General features: G+C 37.9%; 4 protein-coding genes across 5 annotated transcripts in view; 2 read left to right on the top strand and 2 right to left on the bottom strand.

Moving 5' to 3' along the window:
• Positions 1–1,962: 1,962 nt before the first annotated feature.
• Positions 1,963–3,195, bottom strand: anapc11 (APC11 anaphase promoting complex subunit 11 homolog (yeast)). The gene is made up of 2 exons (XM_015040124.1): positions 2,880–3,195; positions 1,963–2,153 (listed from the first exon to the last, which is right to left on the bottom strand). The coding sequence occupies exons 1-2, from the start codon at positions 2,986–2,988 to the stop codon at positions 2,008–2,010; spliced, it is 255 nt and encodes an 84-aa protein (XP_014895610.1). The 5' UTR covers positions 2,989–3,195; the 3' UTR covers positions 1,963–2,007.
• Positions 3,196–3,341: 146 nt separating this feature from the next.
• On the top strand, positions 3,342–7,638 carry LOC106952166 (cyclin-dependent kinase 12-like). The gene is made up of 4 exons (XM_015040120.1): positions 3,342–3,443; positions 4,401–5,046; positions 5,134–5,241; positions 6,065–7,638. Exons 2-4 carry the CDS (start codon positions 4,417–4,419, stop codon positions 7,211–7,213), a joined length of 1,887 nt encoding a protein of 628 aa, XP_014895606.1. The 5' UTR covers positions 3,342–3,443; positions 4,401–4,416; the 3' UTR covers positions 7,214–7,638.
• A 1,584-nt stretch (positions 7,639–9,222) lies between these two features.
• LOC106952164 (zinc finger CCCH domain-containing protein 13-like) lies at positions 9,223–18,180 on the top strand. Of its 2 annotated transcripts, none has more exons than XM_015040116.1 (9): positions 9,223–9,539; positions 9,822–10,303; positions 10,821–10,967; positions 11,481–11,615; positions 12,111–12,275; positions 12,766–12,900; positions 13,469–15,781; positions 16,940–17,033; positions 17,874–18,180. In XM_015040116.1, exons 2-8 carry the CDS (start codon positions 9,851–9,853, stop codon positions 17,030–17,032), a joined length of 3,441 nt encoding a protein of 1,146 aa, XP_014895602.1. In that variant the 5' UTR covers positions 9,223–9,539; positions 9,822–9,850; the 3' UTR covers position 17,033; positions 17,874–18,180. The 2 variants fall into 2 exon arrangements, with proteins under 2 accessions (XP_014895602.1, XP_014895601.1); XM_015040115.1 differs by having other exon boundaries at positions 12,766–12,909.
• Positions 18,181–18,692: 512 nt separating this feature from the next.
• Positions 18,693–20,871, bottom strand: part of LOC106952168 (group XIIB secretory phospholipase A2-like protein) — a 10,979-nt gene continuing 8,800 nt past the window's right edge. Inside the window, exons 3-4 of the mRNA XM_015040123.1 lie at positions 20,281–20,446; positions 18,693–19,580 (exon numbers count right to left, since the gene is read on the bottom strand). Coding sequence (XP_014895609.1) covers positions 19,462–19,580; positions 20,281–20,446 — 285 coding nt within the window. The 3' untranslated portion in view covers positions 18,693–19,461. The remainder of the gene's footprint in view (positions 19,581–20,280; positions 20,447–20,871) is intronic.

The raw sequence follows: 20,871 nt of genomic DNA, 5'->3' as shown, positions 1-20,871 counted from the left end.
TGCTTATTGTGGTTTATGGTTTCTGTCTTTTCTGTTTGTCTGCAAGGAGTTTTAGTGTAAGATTGTATTATTGAATGCTTTTGTTTTAATTTGATTTGCATTTCTTGTTTTATGTACTGTTTAATTCATTTATTGGATTGAGGTGTTTATTTCCTATCAACCAAGCTTTGAAGTCTGATTGCACCATATATAATTGTTCAATGTATGCCAGTGTTTGGTTTACTGGTACATTCTAGCATCCTGCCGTTGTGTATATGTGTGTGTGTGTGTGTAAATTGCTGATTGCTAAAGAAGTGAAGCAAGACAGCTTTTATTTATCATCAGTCATTATATAGTGATTCAGCCATATGTTGTTTCACACTGGAATTAAAGCATTTACATTAACCTCATTTCAAAGTAAGACTGTCAGCAGTGCTTTTAGGACAACATGTTTGTGTAGTATTTTGAAAATGTATTAAATAAAATATTAGCTTTTTCCTGGACATATGTTTTGCTTTTGCAGACGTCAGTTTTAATGAAACGACTTAAAAATGATCATGTCGTGTTGCACTTAAAACCTGAAACAGTATTTGCACATCCAAATTCAATAACTTAGAACACTAATAAAAAGCTTATTTATTTCAACGTATAGCTCTATTCACTAGTGAATATAGATATGCATCATTTCCGCTGATTGGTGTTTACAGCCTTAATTTCTATTTACTATGATGATTTTATTATTATTACTACTACTGTTATTAATACTACTATGATTAATACACATTTCAGATTAGAATATTACATTAAACCAATAAAAAACATAGTTAATGCAGAATAGAGGGCTTAATGAAAATTATGCTTAACACCACCATAAAGGTTATTTCCAGCAGGTAGTTTTAATCTGACAAGCCTCATCAAAATGCATATTCTAATTTACTGAATATTACCATACACAATAGGCACATTACGTTTTTGTCTGGCAATAAGTCAAAATTACATAACTGATCAAAATTTTCAAAGTGTGCTTGTTGGCATTACAGCAGGCACAAAGGATCTGTGTTTTTTTTTTTTCTATCAGTACATTATCATGAAGAATATTGTCACATCTGTGTAATTCTCATTCATGTTTGGGATTTTAGTGTTTTACCACAGTAAAACCAGAGTAACCGTGACATCTAGTGGCATGATTTTGAAACTGCAAGACATTTTGAACATTTGAGATGAAGATTGCTGCGTCAACAAGGGCCCTCAATAACATGAGCTGTAAGCTTTGTGATAATCACTTGTCGTTGTGACAATCACAACTAATACAAAAAAGTTGCCATTTTTGCATTAGTTTTATTTATTCATTTTTGTGTACAAAACCTTACCACTAGCTGTTTTACAAAGATAATTTAATTCATTACATGTATTTTATTAATAATATGATGTGCAACAACTGTTTTGCTCTGAACATGAACTTACTGCCCAATACCAGCTGATGCAGCACAGGAAAGTGGAACCTAGATCGGTAGCCTCTGCTCAATCCAATAACACGATCAGACTTGGGTCTGATATTAATATTCGACTCCAACCAGGATGTATTTTTCTGCTTCAAATGTGTTTTAATTGTGTAGGAATAACAAGATTTTTTGCAGCATCAAAAACTGGACAGAAATGCTTTGGGTCAGATTTCTTGAAGAAAAAAAACTGAGTAAATTTTCATTTAGTCCTGCTGCAAGTTAAAAGAGATTAAAAAGTGCATCTATGTCAAATTAATTAAACATTTTAAAAGTAGGTTTTCCAGAAACATCAACCACTCATGAATGTTTTCATCCAAGTTGCTCCTGAAAGTTATGTTGTGTGTTAAGACTTTATTACAAACTTAACAGAAATTATATCAAAAATATCCACAACATTAAACAAGCAGGAAACTCTGTGGTTTACAGGCGGTAAAAAAAATAAAAAAAAATAAATAAAAAAAACACACAAAAAACGAGAGAATTCTTGTGAAGCGTCCATCTTTATAGTCCACATAGTCGACCGGAGTCACTCTTTGAACTTCCACTCCTGACGACACATGGGGCACTGCTGCTGGACTTGCTGGGAGTTCAGCCACTTCAGGATGCAGTGCATGTGGAAACAGTGAGAGCACTGACCCCAGACCAGCGGGCAGTCGTCTCCAGGAACTTTACCTGCAAAATAAGAAATATATTACAAAACCATTAAGAGTGCACACAACAGAGGTACATAATCTGAACCCATAGATACAATGCTAAATACTAAGCCTTTATTTCAGCGTATGATGTTATTGGCAGTCATTGCACCATAAACAATGTCATAGCAACGTTTTTCAGATACTACTGCTTGCTGTTGACAATAGGTTGGTTCTAAAGTATTTAGCCTCCTTTTTCAAGCATTTTTGATTGGCCTTTAAAATTACGAAAAGAAAAGACTTACTGCAATGTGGATTGATCTCAGCTGATAAGGTTAGTACAGAACTGGCCATCTTTTACAAATTAAAGAAAATATAATAAACTTTACAGGGCAGCTACATACAGAATGTTCCACACGAATGTATTTTGAATAGTTAGACACCCATACAGTTTATTTAAACTTTGCTATATTAAAACGCGATGTCCTAAGGATACAAAGGACCTAGTGCCTGTTCAAGTTGTTCAATATTTAGCCCGGTCTTATTTATTTGTTTCGCTATTTATCACTTAGATGTGGTAACAATTCTTTTATCTAATATGAGCATTAGGGTTTCATAAAAATATTCAAATGAATGAGTTTTATGAGTTGTAAGGAACTTAAGCTAAATGTTTAGAACATGAAGGGTATTTGGACTTTAGGCTAACATTAAGTGGTCAAGTAGACAGGCAGTATGTAGGACAGCAGCCCCCTGCTCAGGTACTCACAGTCCGGACAACATCCGTTGAAAGGCATCCTGCAGATGCCGCAGTTTTCATCGTTAGCCACCCAGGACCAGGAGGCCACTCCGTTCCACTGCCTTATCTTCACCTTCATTCTCTCCGAGCTGCTGTTCAAACCCGAGTCAAACACTGCGGTTCACAGTCCAGCTTCTCAATAAATTACATGTCAAACATAAAACAATTGGACTCTGGAAGTAGTATAGATTAATTCTTCGTTAATCAGCTACATTGAATTGAAGACTTCTTCTTCTTCTTCTTCTACTTCTTCTTCTTGAGCTTTTTCTTTTTTTGTTTTGGCGGTTGGCTGGCAAACAACTTTTAGGTGCATTACCGCCACCTTCTGAATTGGAGTAGGAATCATAAATCTGTTTCTTACCACCGCATTCTTATCTATCTTATTTTATTTTATTTTATTTTATATTTTTATTTATATATATACTTTAAATATGGGCCATTAGCTGGTTCCCAGGATGCCAGGAGCCAAACCCTACAAAGGAAAAATAAGAAGTCGTTCATCCTCCTACCAGAAGGGGCAATATTTTGGAGGAAGTAAGTAGAAACCAAACGGCCTTTTTCCAGCATAACTTCGGTTTCATTCGTTTATTACATGATATTGCAGAGTTAAGCGCATTAATTAATTGCTTAATCGTGTTTAGGCGTTTTATTTTAACTTTAAAGGAATACAACTACTTCAAGAAAGTGGAGTCATCCCACGTAAACGGTAATTTAACGAGATAGTATTAAGTAGATGCATAAACAAAACTCACCTCATTCTTACAGCAACCCATTTTAAATTGATTAAACTAAATGCATTGCTTTCGTCTTAAATCATCAGTCTGTTACTTACAGTTTATGTTACATTTGTAAAGTTTGGATCTTCACACTATATCGCATTTGACCTCTGAACGGTTAGCTTCATTTTAGCTGAGGAGCACCGCTGAAGTTAGCACCCAGTTCAGCACAGCCCCGTCGGCTAGAGAAACTGATCCTCGTAAGGAATTTGTACCATTTAATTGACAATGGTGGTGAACGGACTTAGAAGTTATTCTGCATTTCTTGCATATTTTACCATAAAGTTCGAGATATGACAACCGGTTATTCTGTTTATGAACTAACAGAATTGGTCAACTTCAATAAATGTTATCTTACATTTCAACTAGGTGCAATGTGTAACTGGAGTCCTTTATAAGGATAATTTGTTAGATGACTAATGTGGAGCTTGTAGCAACACACTCACCATGTGGGCAGCAAAACCATGAATGGGTTGTGGACATTCACCTTATGACCACTGTTAGTAACTGTGGAAGGTCTGTCATGCTGTGGGCCATTTTGATTTTTCTTCTTTTGCTAGTGCAAGGTATCAAGAGCAGGATATGAGTGAAAATCTGTTGTACTTTGCCAAAAGGGCCTCCATTTGGCCTTTCAAAAGAATAGTGGTCTAACATAGATGGAAATGGTTCATGAGACACAAAATAACCTTTCTTTTTTTTTCCCCTTTCTTTTTAGCCTTAAATGTGAAAGGATGTATTCACAAGGATCTGACTACAGCTACAGGCGGCAGGATGGTGACAGAAATTCAAGACAGAAGTGGGATGATTATGATGACAGACGGGAAGACAGGCACAACTACTGCAGTAATACTCCTCGGGCCTCTTATTATAAATACAGCAACGAAGGACACGGTAGCACAACCAGGTCAAGCAAAAGTCAAGATTACAGCTCGTCTCCTAAAACACTCTGCAGCTCAGATTCAGTAAGCAGAGAGTGGAGTAGAAAGAGCCCGGTGAGGAGGCGTTTGTCCCCACCTGGTTGGGATGTGCCTGAAGTGAAAAGGCGAAGGCAAACAGAAGAAGGTGATGTGGATTATAGATATAAACGGGACTCCCCAGAGAAAGCTCACAGGCTGTCACCAGCAAGTTTTTCACGTAACCAGCAGTTAGGATATTCGTCGTCACATGAAGATGATGCCAGATACAGGAAAATGTCGCCATATTCCAGATCCAGGAGTCAACGTGAAGAGTTGCCTCACAAATACCAGTATGAGGATTTCTGTGACAGAGATTTATCTGATCGTTTCGAAGGAAGTGCTTATCAGAATAGGAGACCTGAGTATTCGCTAGAGAGGACCCTCTCACCAGACGACACTACAAAGGTCAGTTCTGAGTTTTAATGCTCTTGACAGACATTACATTTAAAATTAAGTTCATTTGATGAATAAAAATGTTCAAATATGTAATAGATTCAAGCCAAGAGGAGAGAGAGAATACCCAACCCCTCGACATCCGGGTATTATGATGAATATTATGAAAGCAGAACCACGGTGCCTCTAAATGGATCCAGTGGACAGGTACGTTGTCTTCTTAGGTGTTTTTTTTTTTTCACTTTAGCTTTTTGACCACAACCAGAAGACCTGAGTGATCTGGAAGATTGATATGACAGCAGCTGTATAATATATTTTGAAGCCAAACCATTCAGTGATTTCTAAACTAACAACAGTATTTTAAAGTCTATTCTCTGGCCTGCGGGGATCCAGTGTAGGGACTTTAGGACCGGTTTGATGTGCTCTATCTTCTTGGTTTTAGTGAAAATGTGAGCAGCGACGTTCTGGATCAGCTGCAACTGTCTTAATTATTTTTTTAAGCAGACCTGTAAGGACACTGTTGCAGTATTCAATGTGACTAAAGATAAATGCATGGTTGAGTTTCTCGAGACGTTTTGTAGAGACGTTAGTTATTTAATCCCAGAAATGTTCTATCAGAAGACATGATTTTATTCTGATAGAAGGGTGACTTTGAAATTGTCTTCATGTGATAATTGTCTTTAAATTTATCTGTTATGTCTCTACCAGATACCTAATCAAATCTATGCTTTCTTGTGAGTTAAATTGGAGTAACTCAAGCAGGCTGGAAGGCCAGTTTCTGGGGCTAGTAATGTGTTCTTTTTAGAGGACTTGTGATTCCTGATGTGCAATGTAAAACAGCACTATTTACGTTTTTCTAACTAAAATGTAAAGTTCCTATTTTTTTCCCTTGCGTGACAACTTTAAACACGGAAACATTGCTGCAGTCTTATTCATTTCTCTGTGATCAGAAAACGTCAGCAGAATATCTGCCTCATCATTGAAATAATGTTTTGAATTCTAAAGTTGTGACTTCTGTGTTTCCCATCAGTCTTTTAAAAGCGACGCCCCTCCACAGAGAGCCGCACTCCCTGACGACAAGTCGTCCAAAGGCTTCCAACGCTTTCTTGAGGTGCTCAACAAGGGCGTGAATGTTGACGTTCTCACCCAGATAGTAAGTCAGAGCCCTACACCACAGTGTGATGGGCCCATTATTCCGAGGTCTTTTGTGAAAGTTGCAGATCAACAGTGGTCTCCCAGTTGCACTGAGAGGCAACAGAAATCATACAAAGACAACAGCTACTGGAACGAAAGCAAGGGCTCCCTCGGATCGACATCTCCGCTTCATCATCGGTCCGCTAGTCCAGACAGGAATGTCGTGTCTGTTGGCAGCAAATCCCCTTCGGTGGAAAAGACGACTATGACACCTGAAGATGAGCAAAAGCGCAAGCAAATGCAAGACGTTTTGCAGGCTATCGGCGTGGATTTGGGATTGGAGGAGCTCGGTCAAATGTCCCATCGAATCCAGGAGCGTCTTTATGGTAAGAGGGATAACGAGCGTGGCCGCAGATTAAGTAGAGAAAGAGGTGTTGGACAGACATTCACCGAGGGACGCAGAAGTAGATCGTCGTCAAGCAGCTCTAGTTTTAGCCAACCACGTCAAAGTTTTTATACAAGGAGAGACTCCTTAAGCAATCCAAGGGACGAAGCAGACCTGCAGCGATCTGAACGCAGTCCGGAGTTAACAAGGAGGATTTTTGAGGATGGTCAGAGCAGTGAGGAGAGTAAAATAAGCACAGTGAAGAGCATCCCTGTACTGAATGTTTCTTCCAAACCTATCCCTGCTGCAAGGCAACCTTCTCCGGCACTGATGTCTCCAATGTCTCTAATTCCTCCAAGGCTACCGTATACTCCCATCAACCACCCACCACCGTCATACCCGACTGTTCCTCCACCTCCGCTTCCTTTCCTTCCTCCTGCCGGACCAGGAAGTTTCCTTCCCCATGTGCCTCCCATGCTCCCCCATCCTCCCTTTCCACCTCCAAATGTCTTTCCTCCGCTGCACCCTCAGGGGAGACCGTCATTCTCACCGAACCTGGAGCTTTGCAATCCAACAAACATAGATGCTCAACCGGCCATGAAAACAAAGCAAATATCAAGAACACAAGGAAGGCCCCGCTTCCTGCAGGTTATTAAGTAAGTGTGATATGTCATTGTTTATATGCTTTTTTTTATTATTATTATTTGGAAAACACTGAAATAGACGTAGTTTGTAGCTTTTTCTTATTTGTTTTGTAAAATGCACAAAACAAACAATGTAACCTGGTTGGAGGTAATTTGTAAAAAAAAAAAATAAAACTGTTCAGTTAATGGTCATAAAGTAAAGTAAATAGATTTTGCTTGAAGTCATCGTTTCCACCTAAGAATGACACATTATTGCATTTGATGAAAGAGAATAAACACTGGACATCTATCATAACTAAACCAGCAGTTGAGTTTAGTGCGTAAAGATTGACATCTGTTTGGTATCCAAAGTTAATAAATTCTGAATTCTGCCATGAGTCCAGCTCTGGCTTAGAAAAATGTTCTTTTGCATGCATATATTTCTTTTTGGGTTTTTTTTTTGACTGATTTTGCTAACATAAAGAAAGACTATTGAATTGTCTTGTCAGGTTTACCTCATTATTTGTGAGCTTGTAGTTGCCACTTGTTTAATAATATGAAGTGTACAACATTAAAAAGTTTTTCAAAGGAAACTTTGAATCATTTGTTCTTTGATTACTGATTTTTTTTAATGCAGTGAAAGTAGGTGTTCTTTTAATAACAATACGGTCTTGCAATTGTTAGTCCATATTGCTATTTTTACCGTTGTCAAGACTAAAAAAATTCTGCAGTTTCCACATACATTTCTTTTTCAAATGTGGTTGAAAGCAGAAGTAGTGACTGGCGACAAGCAAAAGCTGTCTTGTCTAATCAGATATAAAAGCTAAATTGCTAAAGAAATTGATATTGGTTCTGGTAGAAAGGTGTCAGTCTGGTTAGTGTATCGCAGTTTGTTGCATATGGAACTGGATGACCCCAGAACATTTAGGGCGCCAACGCTGATCCTTGATCATGGTTGCAGAAATAATGGAAGCAAGAGCAATAGAAATATGCTTTATTATAATCAAACAAGCTGGCCTGATCTGATTAAATACTTTTTTTTTTTTTTTTTTTTTACATCATGTGGATAATAACCAGGTGGCGGCACTCTGCTTACCTCAGGGATAAAAGATGCACCAGAGGAATTACACAACCATTTGAGGCACTGTGATACTTTGGGGCTGTTCCTTTGACGTATGCAACTTACCTTAGCATTTTGGCAGTGTACACTTGACGTTGATAAATTGCCTTGATTTCTTTCAGCAGCTTAATTATCCCAAATGGCAAATTTGGTGCAGGATTGCAACAAGTTCAAGTTGTCCTATCCTATCCGGTTTTTTAAGGTCTTGTTTTATAATTTGCAGGATTTAAAGGATATGCTGATAACATCTTCGTGCTTAACCTCTACTCTATCATGTCATAATGTGCCTGATCGGTGTGTACACTTGGTACAGTATTAACAATAACAGGAAACATTTTTATTTTTATTTATACATTCACTTTTCAAGTACACATACACTTTTTACCATTTTTTTTGTATAATATGTTTTGTGAAATATGCATCCTACTTTACTGCTATTGGTATAGCTATGGTCATTTAAGTTTTTTGGGCCTCACCAGCTTTTAAAATTAGCTTAATGCAACCTCAGATAAACCATAATGTATTATGCATAGGTCTATGATTATTATTGAGATGCTTATTCCACATGTAAAAGCAGTTTCTGGATAAAAAAAAAAAAGTTCCTCACTTGAAAATCTTGTTAAATCACCTCTAGTTCTAATTGCTTGAAGTAAATGTCTCCTGTATTGTATTTTATTGTCATTTCATTCTGATTGACATTTTGTCTTTAAAAACAGACACAAATTGTAATGTCATGAACCAGTCAATCTCAGGTACATCTGTGTCTGTTTACTGTTTAATATTAGTTGAGGTAAATTTTGTCCTGCTTTCACTTAAAAACATTTTTAAGTTATGACAGGTTTATGGGTTGTTTAACAGATTTTGTATTTATGTAATTTTAACAACTGGAAGGGTTTAGTAGATTTTTTTTCCTGATACTAAAATGACCAATGTATTTAGTTAGCTCATTTAAGAGTTTCAGACAATGAATATTTTTTTCTGTAGGTATCTCTTCAACGTGTTTTTTGCAGTGGTGGTCCTCCAACCACACAGGTGGCGCTATTGAACAATTCTTCTAATTTTTAACGCCTTAAAGATACTCCTTTTGCTCTCAAGAACAGTTTATGGCAAATCTTTTTCCACCAAAGAAGGTTAATTTCGTCTACGTATTGTCACAGCAAGCTATTGTGGAGCTCACTTTATTTATGTTTTTGATAAAAACATCTATTCGGTTGTGTCGCAGATGACGGTTTTCCAACAGAAGGTAAACCTGTTAGCTTCTATGCTATCCTCTCTGTAAACACTTTTTAATCATTTCCGATTTTCCGTTGCCTGTATTTGAACTAGAATCTAATGATGTTATACTTTTATATCTGCTTAAGTCAAACACCGTTCCACCAAGCTAGGCTTTTAATCGCTAATTCTCGAGTGTTTTGGTGTCACTAGCTAAAGTGAATTATTCTGTTTTGAGCGTTTACCTGTGGGGTCGTGATATCAGTATCCTGTGTATGTGTGTCCCGTGTGTATGTATATTTTATGTCCATAGAGCCTCTATAAACTGTGAAAGGCAGTGCGATGGATCCACATGACAATGCATGGAGATTTCCTACTCAAAGGCTGGTGCCAGATCAACAGAGGCTTGGCAATTTCAGCAGGATAGAGAGAGTCCCAGGGATTACCGATCACTGGCAAACAGGCCCTATGTACACTGCTGTCCAGCCTCACAGCGGTGGTGTAGCCTGGAAGGAACCCAGCTCCCCATCCCAGAACTCCCCAGACCCAGACGGAAACCCATTCATCTCAGAGGATGAGGAAGATCCTGAGTTGGCGAGAAAGAAGCGAGAGCTTCAGGAGTTACATGAACAGATTATGCATAAGAAAACCAACATCGCCATCAAAGCAATTGAGATGATTGTGAAGAATCCAGATTCTCCTGATGACCAGGAGTTTGATACTTACAATCCTGAATCGCTTCGAGACAGGGTGACAGAGATATTGCAGCAACGCTCATTCAGCTTTTTCTCCAAGGTAATGTCCATAAAGTTTTATGTGCAGATCTGAGTAGACTTTGATAAAAGTTACATACGCAATTCATACTCATTTTGGTATTAATGTGCTAACCCTAACCCCTCTTTCCAGGTTTTAAGTAATATATAAGCTATGATTGTAATGATTTTTAAAGATAAAAATTAGACAGGCAACTTTTAGTTTATAGTTGGCATCATTCTCTAATCCTAACCCAATCAAAATTAAAGTACGAGTTTAAATACATTTTACTGAGTAGAATAAATTGCTTTGAAAAACTTAGACTGTGTGTAATTTTAAAAGGCTAAGTTTTCATGATTGATTGGAGTCCAAAAAAGTTTAGTTTTTTTTATTGCTATAAAGACCATATTGTTGAGATGCCACTTGCCTAAGGAGTATTTATAAAAATATCAGAAGGTGGATGTATGTATATCTTTTGATCTGGTTTGGATGAGAGATTATCTGTAATAAATTCAAGCAATGATTATTACATCTTCTAATTGTATCTTTTGATCGCCAGGTTAAGTTATGTAAACTAAAAGCAAAAGCCGCCGTTTCGAGAAAAAATGAAGTGAAGCAGCAGCACCATCCACTGAAGCTTAGAGTGAAGGCATTAAAGGCACGCAGACTCAGCGACCCCGGCGTTTTACCGCCCAACAGAGAGAAGGTTTGTATTAAACGTTTTATAAATACAACAAAAAGAAATCCCATCCAGATTACAAAACATGCATTTAAAATGATCTAAAACCTTCTAGAAATGTAGAATATGTATAGACGAGGATAATAGATTTGAAATCAGAATATAACTGTTATCCTTAACAATAAAATTAGTCATCTTACATATGTTCCTCTTATGATTCACTATTTGGGTAAATTATGCACAACCTGACAAAAAATTAATAGTTTATATACACAGTTGCATGTTTTAGATTTAGCTGTTTTAGGCGTTTTAAAAACAAACTGACAGACCAAAAAGGATTTAAAATTTGTTTTTTCTTCTTAGAATTTTTCACATCTGCTTTTATTATCCAGCTGTGCTACCATAATATGAATTTATATGTGTTGTTCCCATCTCCTCACAGAAACCTGTTCGGGAAGAATTGTTTAAAGAAGCTAATAAAATCGCTTTCTCCCACTGTTAATGTGTTTGTAATATTGATGCATGCCTGATGTTTGACAGGTCCTTGATGTTCCTCCACCTCTCACCGCCCGGGCTGTTGCTTCGCCGGCCAAAGAGGAAAGCAACGCTGCTAAGGGCTTCAAACGCTTCCTCAATGTGCTCAACAGAGGAGCCGATTTCAACCTGAAAAACATGGTATATCTGCCGTACGCACATGGATGTTAAAATGTAAAATCGACATCACATCAACAAAAAAAAATAAGTGAATAAAGAATGTCAAATGTATAACAAGGGCTATTACATGCATTGGGTAAACAAAATAAAAATATGCATCCGAATAGAAATGTTAATAACCCCAATTGAGGACAGTGACGTGTAAATGTTTTAAAGTATGTAAAGCAAATTCCCAGTCTAGAGCTTAACCAGGACTCTAGTTTTACTCTAAAGCTTGAAAACCCATAAATGCTGCAACAACAGCAAAGCATGGTGATGGTAGCCTCATGCTGTGGGGATGTTTCAATGTTATTGGTAGTACTGGTATTAGCTTTGAAGTCATAACTGTGTTTAAAGTGGAAAATGATTCCCAAGACAAATGGAATGAATGAAGCACATGAAATGTAACTTCCCTGTCAGATAAAACAACATAATTACTTGTTTTCTCTACATTGATGAGTGTGTGATGTTTCTCAGCTTTCAGATGACCCTCTGCCTCCTCCTGACCACATCATTACTTCGCCTGAAAAGCAGCAGCAGCAGCAGCAGCAGCAGGAGGAGAGCACCACAAACAAGGGATACGAGCACTTACTCACTGCTCTCAAGACAGTAGCAGCAGCAGTCCCTAACATGAAAAAAACGGTACATCGTGTTGGTTTTCACTTGCAGAGCTGTGAAAAAATGTTTGCCCCTTAAAGATTTCTTCTATTGTTGCGTTTTCATTCCACTGGACTGTTTATGTGTTTAATTGGTTTATCATCTAGTGTTAAAATACGTTTGATCTGAAACAATTAAGCATGACAAAGATGCAAAACCTGAAGAAATCTATAATGGCTATGTTTAACAGCACCATATATGACAATTTTATTAAAAGGACAAGAATTGTTCATACAGAATAATGTCGTTTTTCATCAAGTTTTATTGATAAACAAGATAAACATATTTGAACACGATTCCAGATTACGTTAAAATACTGTCACACTGGGAGAGTTGGAGCACCTCAACTCTCTGAAAAGACAAAAGAGAGAGAGAGAAAAACTTAAAGAACAGTCTATCCTGCTAAACGTTGGCTTACTTATTGCCAGATTAGCTACTGTTTTATTAATTTTTATGAATGTGGGATGATTCACAGGGTCCCGACGTCCCTCTGCTGCCTCCTGGCTGCAGCATCACTTCCCCTGAAAGGCAGGAGAGCACCACAAGCAAGGGATATGAGCGCTTACTCAGTGTTCTCAACAGAGGAGCTGCTCCCACCTTGAACACCTTGGTACATCCTGTAGAGTTTTTCTTCTATGTATAAACTAGCATTCGTAGAGTGTTTGATTGTGTACATTTTTAATATTATTATTACAACTTGGATCTAATGAAAACCAAAAATTCAGATACTAGATGCTTGGTGGATATGTTTAATCTTGAGTTGTAATTGTATGTGTGCAAATAGCTTGTGTCATAAATGTATTAAAAACAGCTCAGCATTTTCAGTAGATGTACGTTTCTGGAAGCAGTGGGGTCTGATAGTCGTCACTTAGTTGGACTCTGCTCTGAATTCCCTCTCTGTACTCATCAGAGCTGCGTAAAGATAAACCAACATGGTTAGCTCAGGATAATATGGTATGTCCATCTTCAATTTAAGTTTGTATCAAATATTTCAAGTTTCGTAAGGAAATTAGTTTGTGGAAGATCTGATCGTCAATTATGTTATTATCACAATACCAGCAGAAAATATAGTAATAAAACTTTTAAGTCCACATCACACACCCGTACTCTGTATATTCCCAGATTAAATTTATATTTAATCTATTGTGTGTCTTAATTTTTATTTTTTATTTTTTCAGATCCCTGACGTTTCACTAAATCCTCCCAGCCATAGTGACCCTCGTAGAACAAAGGAGAGCAGAACCAACAAGAGTCCCGAGGGCGAGAGCAGAGCCAGTCGGGGTTCTGAGCATACCGGGCAACATTCTGAGAGTAAGAGCAGCGCAAGCAGAAAATCTGAGAGCAAGAGCAAAGCTGACAGGCGTTCAGACCACGAGAAAAGTGAAAACAAACATTCTGATCTCGAGAAAAGTGTCGACAAGCGTTCTGACCGCAAGATCAGTCCAAAAAGAGGCGATGAGGGCAAAACTGGTGACAGCAGAGCTTTTGAGCACAAGAAAAGTGTTGACAGAGGCTCTGACCTCGAGAGTACCATCAGCCGACGATCTGAAGTCAAGAGAAGAAGTTCTGATTGTACAGACGGAGCTGATAGAGGTTCTGAGGACGCGAACAACCTTAACAGACCTTCTGAACACAAGAGCAGTGTCCACAGAGTTTGTGAGCTCGAGAGCAGTGCGGACCAAGGTTCTGGGATTGAAAAGATTCTCGACAGAAGTTCTGAAACCAAGAGGAGCGTCAGCAAGGGCAGCGTTGATCGACTCCTTGAAGGCGAGGGCAGCATGAAAGGAAATTTTGAGTCCGATAGTAGTGCAAACAGAAGTTCTGGGCACACGAACAGTGGCGACAGAGCTTCTGAGCCGGAGAGCGGTGTCAGTAAAACTCTTAAAAGTGAGAGCGAGAAGAACAGAGGTCTCAAGAGCAAGAGCAGCTATAACAAGGGTTTTGAGCGCTTTGTGAGTCTGCTCAACAGTGGAGTGGACATCACCAAGCTCAGTAAGATGATCAAAGATGAGGTAGATGATCTTCCAAAAACCTCTCCCGCTTGTTTGAAAACGGCCCCCAAGAGTGAAAACCAGAAGTCCGACACTGGACTCTCGCTGCCAGGCTGCAGTGGGATCAGCAGCGTGAATTCAAAAACTGTCAAAAAAGAGACGTCCTTGCCTGAAGACGTTGAGGTAAAGACGGTTAAAAAAAGGAGCAGTTTGTACTCCGGTAGTCAACCAGAGCTTGCCCTTGAAGTGAAAAAGAAGAAGGAAGAGGAAAAGGAAACCTTGGGAATAGATGAGAAGCAGAAACAAGTGCAGAGCATTCTTAAAACGTTGGGTTTGAATCTGGACGTGGAGGAATTGACCAAACTAACAGATCGCACTCAGCAGAGGCTGTATGGAAGGAGGAATGAAGGTAGGGAGACGAGCGAAAGCAGGATGGAACAGGAAAGTCAGCGTTCGCTCTCCCATAAAAAACACAGTAGGTCCCGCTCCTCAACCTCCTCCTCTTCGTCGTCCTCTTCCTACTCTTCCTCTTCCTCCTCAACTTCCTCTAGATATGCCTCTAGAAGCCGTAGTCGGAGCCCTCGGGGCCGCCGGCGTCGGCGCTCTCGCAGCAGAGACGCACATAGACGTTCTCGTGACAGAGGCAGAGACGGAGGGAAGCGGCACAGCAGGACTGAGGCCAGTAAAGACGCCCAGAGGCCCAGTTACAGAAACCAGCAACATCCTTTTCCTTCTCCTTATGGCGCTCCTTCCACGTATACCGATTACAGTTTGTACCAATATGCCCAGTATATGAACTACTACAATGCCTACAACAGTGCTATGAACTCCAATTGGGTATTTGATCCAAATCAGAGTCACGCGCTGCCGTCCCGTTCACAGTGGCACTCGGTATTAGGAGATATGAGGCGTCCCAACCAACCTGGACAGATCTCGGTTAATGACTTCATGCTGTTCATGAATCCAGACTTGTCTGGGAGTGAAGGTCAGAGCAACGAACCCTCTGGTTCTCGTTGCCTCACGGTCATCAATACTACACCATCTTCTGCAAGCAGCGTGACGGGAAATCAATGGATAATGAATCATGAGCGGAATCTGTTGGAGTTGAAAAGAAAGAATCATAAAAGAAAGAAAAGAAAACAATCTGCAAGTTCAACTCAAGATTTGCCGCCGAAGAGAACTGTAGAAAAGTCTATTGAGAAAAAACCTGCAGAGACATTGACTGCAGGGAAAAAAGCCTCAGAAACGGTTTCTACAGCGAACAAAACCCCAGAGACGGTCGCTATGAAAGAAAAGGTTGCAGAATCGGTTGTTATGGAGAAAAACGTTGCAGAAACGGTTGCTATGAATAACATAGTTGCAGGAAAGAAAACCATCAACTCTAAGACCTTAAACCCCACACCTTCACAGGGTAAGACTCTTGATAAGATAGCCAAGGTAACAGAAGAGAAGAAACGTCACCTTACAGAGGAGAAAATAAAGGCTAACCTGAGGGAAAAGGTAAATTTACTTTTTTTCGTTTTATTTATTTATTTATTTTTTTTACCTTTTTCAATTGCGCTGACAGATTTCCATTATTCTTCTTCAGAAGTATTCCAAACTATCCATCAGATAATTATACCTTAGATCAGTGGTTCCCAGCCCTAGTCTTGCATGTGTAAGATGTCTGTCTGGTCCACCACACTTGATTGGACAGATTGATTTACCTTCTCAGCCTGCTATCATGATCTACAGCAGCGTTTTAATGACACATTCGATTAAATCATGTGTGACACCAGAGAAACATCTACAGCGCAAGTTCTCATATCAAGGGTCCCAACTTTGTCCCAAAGTATTCCAGATCTGGACAAATACTGAAATAACAGAGTGTGAATTTTTTTCTTCTATATTTTCTCTCATGTTATTTAAAGGGTATAAAACTGAAATTTAAAGGATGAAGGTTCCTTCCTCGATTTTGTTATTTTACATCCTTTTACATTTTATGAATAACCAGAGAAAAGCACATATTATAAAAGTTGTTACAAGTGATAAAAATCATAGAATTGAGCTGCACATTTATATTGCCGCTGTAATAACAGCACAAATGTGGATAACAGAAAAGGAGCATGGAGGACTTCAGTGTTCTTCTTTCTTTATGTCATGTCTGTCCAATGAGAGCAATGATCGTCAATCGCGTGGCTTTGTTTACAAACTATAGTCTGCTTGCAAAAAACGCAGTGTGCGAAAACAAACTGCACCAAATGTAAAAGATTTAGTCCGCTTTTGGTCTGAACCAAACAAGCGGACCAAAACACCACAAGTGTTAAAGTAGAGCTGATTTAACTTGATGTTTTTTTATTATTATTATTTTTTTTTTTTTTATACTGTTCTTTTTTATTATTTGCTTTATTTTTGTATTTAATGTCCAGTTACTGCTGTGGAACCACTGATGTGAAGTATTTGCCCCAGTCTCAACAAAGCTCCACGTTTAGTATGATTGTGATTAATTATTTCAATTGTATCAGGTCATGTGTAAGTTTTAAGATGCATTTAGTTATCAATAAAATTCACAGCAGATTATTTACTGGAAGAAGTATGAATTATATTTATATACACACACACACACACACATACATCTTTGCCAGACAGTACAAATATTTCTGCAAAATCTTTTTGTAGCTTCTGGAGTTTAACCGGAAAGCGAAGCTGCTGACACAACCCAGCTCCAACATCAAGCCATCAACAGACTCCCTGGACTCTGAGCTCCTTTAATGTAAGTAAATTACATGTCCAGCTCTGTTATGTCCTTGTATTTTCTTTCATGGCTTTACTGGGTCAAAGTTAATGCCGCTTCATCTCTATATTTAGGTTTATAGTAGATTGTGTTGTTCAAGGTGACGTGTGTGTGAAATTCTACAAAATATCAAAGTACTTATTTTATATTATTAATTTGAGTATAAAAATCTAATTTGCTTAGAAGTAACATTGAAAGCTATGTGTTCATGCTCTGCGTGTTTTCCTCTTAACCTTTTCCATGAACAGTGGAAAGTTAGTCAGACCTCTCATAGCCAAATAGTAATTAACCTGAAATTCAGCAGTTTAAAACTATTCCTTTAATTGGAAGTTAATGTGTTGCAGAGACGACTTGTTTCATTTTTGGCTTAGGATTCTGAAATATCAATCCTCCCATCCTCCCGTTTCTTTTAAACTGTTGCCATAATTTTGACAAAACCTGATATTTCCTGACTTTAACGAAACTAATGTTTTATTTATCTTTTTTTATCTCATCCATAAAAAAAACAACGGGAGTTTTAACAGATCAAATTTGATTAATGAATTACGACGATTTTAACTGGCTAAAATTTTAATGCAGTTAATCTCTGTTTTTGTCTATATGGTTTTATATTAAAATGCAATTAAATACATTTTACATGTAACTCAATTAAGAATGTTAAACAAGTCCCACCACTAGAAAAACACTGAGAATTGCCATGCTTAAACTCAACATTTAACCTTTGAACAAGCCTCCCATTCTAGGCAAACTTTGACAAGGGCATCTGTGTGTATATGCAGTATAATGCAACTCTTAATTGTTTGTTTTCTTTGCTTTCAGGGATCTGTAGAAACTCTCACATCCCCTGTGGATCATTGACCTTCATTTCAGTTTTACATAAACCTTTTGCTACTCCCTGTTCGAGCTGAATCCTCCTCTAAATGACTTAAGTAACTGAAAACTTCCTCGAAGAATTTACTTCTTAAGTTCTTCCTAGTTTATATCAAGGTTTTTACTTTTGTTGCCACTAATTATGTTATGTTCTAACATTTATTTGCTGGTTCTGTTATAGTTAACCTTATTTTGTTGCCTGAAGTCTTTTAGTTTGTCTGGTTTTCCCTAGTAAAATGTTTAAATACTGTTTAAATGATTGTGGATGTTTGATTTATTTAGTTATACTGTCATTTTGAGGTGCTACTTCTAAAAGTCTTCACTACTTTAGAGTAAAACTCCAAGGGCAAAGATGGTCTGTGGAGCTTGCCTGTACAACCAGACAATAAGCTGAATGTTTTAAATTGGAGAAACGTTATATAACTTCAGAAAAACGTATTAAATATGTGGGAAATGAGAGGCTTGTCTCTTTAAACTCAATAATTGCTGACTAATTGTAGAATATGATTTTTTTAGTTTCCAATTCTTTTTCTGTTTTTTTTGTTTTGTTTTGTTTTTTTACTAATGGACATGTGAATCAAGTTAAACCCAGAGACTTGGATCTGTAACTACAATAACATTGCCTCAGCAAATATTCACTTAAGGGTACCAAATACATGTGCAAGCCACACATTTCAGATTTCTATTCCTATAAAAGTAAAATTCTAAACTACTTTTTATTGGTGTTCAGTGTAACACATTGACGTTTGTATTTTCACAAAGCATTACTTTTATGAATTTAACAGCAGAAGGAGGTAAGTTTATATTTGGCATTGTGCTCCTCCAGTGTAAATTAAAATTTGCAAAAGATGTGGAGGGGGTTAACTTCTTTGAGTGCATACTGGATTGTAGGCAGTATCACATATGAGAGAGAGTAAAATGTCAAGCGATCAGGATATAGGTTTGTGTTAAAAATATTTCAGTTTCCATTACAAAAACGGCAGGAAATTCAATTTTCTGGTTGAGACTTAAAACAGGAAAACTTCCTGGTGGATCATATTGTTTCACTACCAGTGTTGAGCTTGTTTGGTTCACACAGTGAAAATAAATCAACTGTACTCAGAGTAATTGAAGAAGGGGGGAAAAAAACATGTCATTTTTTTTAATTACTTTTCCCCCTTTTATTTACCTCAAATAGATCAGACTGTTGTTACTGACGGCTCCAGGTAATAAATGGAAAGTATCGTTTATTAAATGAAACTCCTGTTTGAATTTTTACATTTTTATTTTACGCACATATTTAACACTTATTTATGGGTTATAACATGAAAGCTCTTCACAGATCCATAAGAGTTCATGTTGAAACAAAGTCATCTCACATGGCGCTCAAAACAATACTGACGTTTTGCTGAATAATTAGTTTTTAGGAAAACAAAGACAAGAAGGTTCAAATAAATTACTCAAGCAGTCATGGGCATATTAAACACTCTACACCATCAAATATGATGCGTCTCTGTGCTTTCCCGTGGCTCTTGTGGAATAGCAACATGTCCATGGTTTACAGTTCATCTTTCTCCTCTCCTGGGCAGTAGCAGGCCGCTCTCTGGCTGTTCATGTAGGGTCTGCAGCCCAGAGTCCACACTGTGTTGAACAAGGTGTCGGCTACTGTCTCGCACGCTGAGGATGAAACGAGCAATGAATGAGCGGAGATTGGCGCAGAAAACTGAAGACATGTTGTCTGCCACAAGTTGCAGTGATTTATATGTAGAATAAATGCAGGAGATGTATGACCTCAGTAAAAGGGAAAAGGCAACCTTTTGCTCTTAGACCTCTGCAGTTTCTCACATTGTTATGTTATTATTTTTTTATATATATTTCTTGGAGGTTTAAAGTAAACTTTTACCTTTTACCTACTGGTAACTCTTCTAAACTGGATGTACTATTAAACGATTCAGTACAGAACAGAATCTGATAGATGATTAATGGATGTTAGCTAAAATTAGGGTGATGGCAAAGAGGCCTTCCAACCTCAAACACATCAACAAAGATGAATCAAACATGAAGTCGGTCAGCCATGCTTGACTGTAATTGAAAAGGATCTAAAAAAGAATTAGTAACTTTTTTTAAAAATGTATTTTTTCCATGGATACTAAATTGTTTTTTCTTATAAGTCTTGCCGTTATCGCTCCTTGGCATTGGGTAAACTGCAAGTGCAAGTTTACTCCCAAGTTCCTTCTTCCCATAGTTTCTGCATTTAGCTCCAAGTTAGCTAAATAAAGGATGGCACGTTTTAATAAGCTGTGTTGATTGTCAGCAAAGGTTGTTAAATAAATCAAAACGGCTTCGCTAAACAATAGAGAAAATGCAGACCGCTGACCTTCGACTTTGGACACGAAGCCGAGGCTCTTCTTGAGGTCCGAGCAGATGCTGTGGAGACACCAGCGAAACTTGGAGTCGCAGCGGTACTTGTTGGAGCCGCAGGTGTCGTAACACATGTCCAGCTGATTGCAGCACTTGGTCATCGCTGGGATTCCCACATCCATCTGGCACAAACACACAGGGGAGTATGATTTCATGCAGCTTCAAAAACCACCGAGGTTTTATCGCAGCAACATAACCTCACACTGAAAATTATTTACTATTAATAAATTATTTATTTATTAATAGTAAATTCACGCCTTTGTGTCACTAAAGCAGTCGGGAAAGTTTTTTTTTCTGTCATGCCACTCACATCTGAAATATGTTTTCGCAAATTGACTTTCTCAAGGGAATTTACAAGAATTACATTATAAACAAAATAAAAAAATACACATGGATGGGATAGTAATGGGAAAAACAAATGTGTTGATGTGATTCAATCATTGGATTTTTCTCAAATCTTCAGTGAGATTATGCTTTTTTTGTACAATTTTATCAGGCTCCCACAGTTGTCTGCGCCTATATATATATATATATATATATATATATA

Source organism: Poecilia latipinna, unplaced genomic scaffold (genome assembly GCF_001443285.1).
Source record: "Poecilia latipinna isolate Pla-1442-1.1 unplaced genomic scaffold, P_latipinna-1.0 Scaffold496, whole genome shotgun sequence".
NCBI classification, from domain to species: domain Eukaryota; kingdom Metazoa; phylum Chordata; class Actinopteri; order Cyprinodontiformes; family Poeciliidae; genus Poecilia; species Poecilia latipinna.
The sequence above is the reverse complement of the archived record's forward strand: the minus strand, read 5'-3'. Positions and strand labels throughout refer to the sequence as shown.

Bases quoted from the DNA above. Each gene is read 5' to 3' on its own strand.
- anapc11 (XM_015040124.1), bottom strand. From the start codon at position 2,988: ATGAAGGTGAAGATAAGGCAGTGGAACGGAGTGGCCTCCTGGTCCTGG. The intron at 2,154-2,879 runs GTGAGTACCTGA...CTTATTTTGCAG, and splicing joins CAACGGATGTTGTCCGGACT to GTAAAGTTCCTGGAGACGAC.
- LOC106952166 (XM_015040120.1), top strand. From the start codon at position 4,417: ATGTATTCACAAGGATCTGACTACAGCTACAGGCGGCAGGATGGTGAC. The intron at 5,047-5,133 runs GTCAGTTCTGAG...AATATGTAATAG, and splicing joins CACCAGACGACACTACAAAG to ATTCAAGCCAAGAGGAGAGA. The intron at 5,242-6,064 runs GTACGTTGTCTT...GTTTCCCATCAG, and splicing joins TAAATGGATCCAGTGGACAG to TCTTTTAAAAGCGACGCCCC.
- LOC106952164 (XM_015040115.1), top strand. From the start codon at position 9,851: ATGGATCCACATGACAATGCATGGAGATTTCCTACTCAAAGGCTGGTG. The intron at 10,968-11,480 runs GTTTGTATTAAA...GATGTTTGACAG, and splicing joins TACCGCCCAACAGAGAGAAG to GTCCTTGATGTTCCTCCACC. The intron at 15,782-16,939 runs GTAAATTTACTT...ATCTTTTTGTAG, and splicing joins AGGCTAACCTGAGGGAAAAG to CTTCTGGAGTTTAACCGGAA.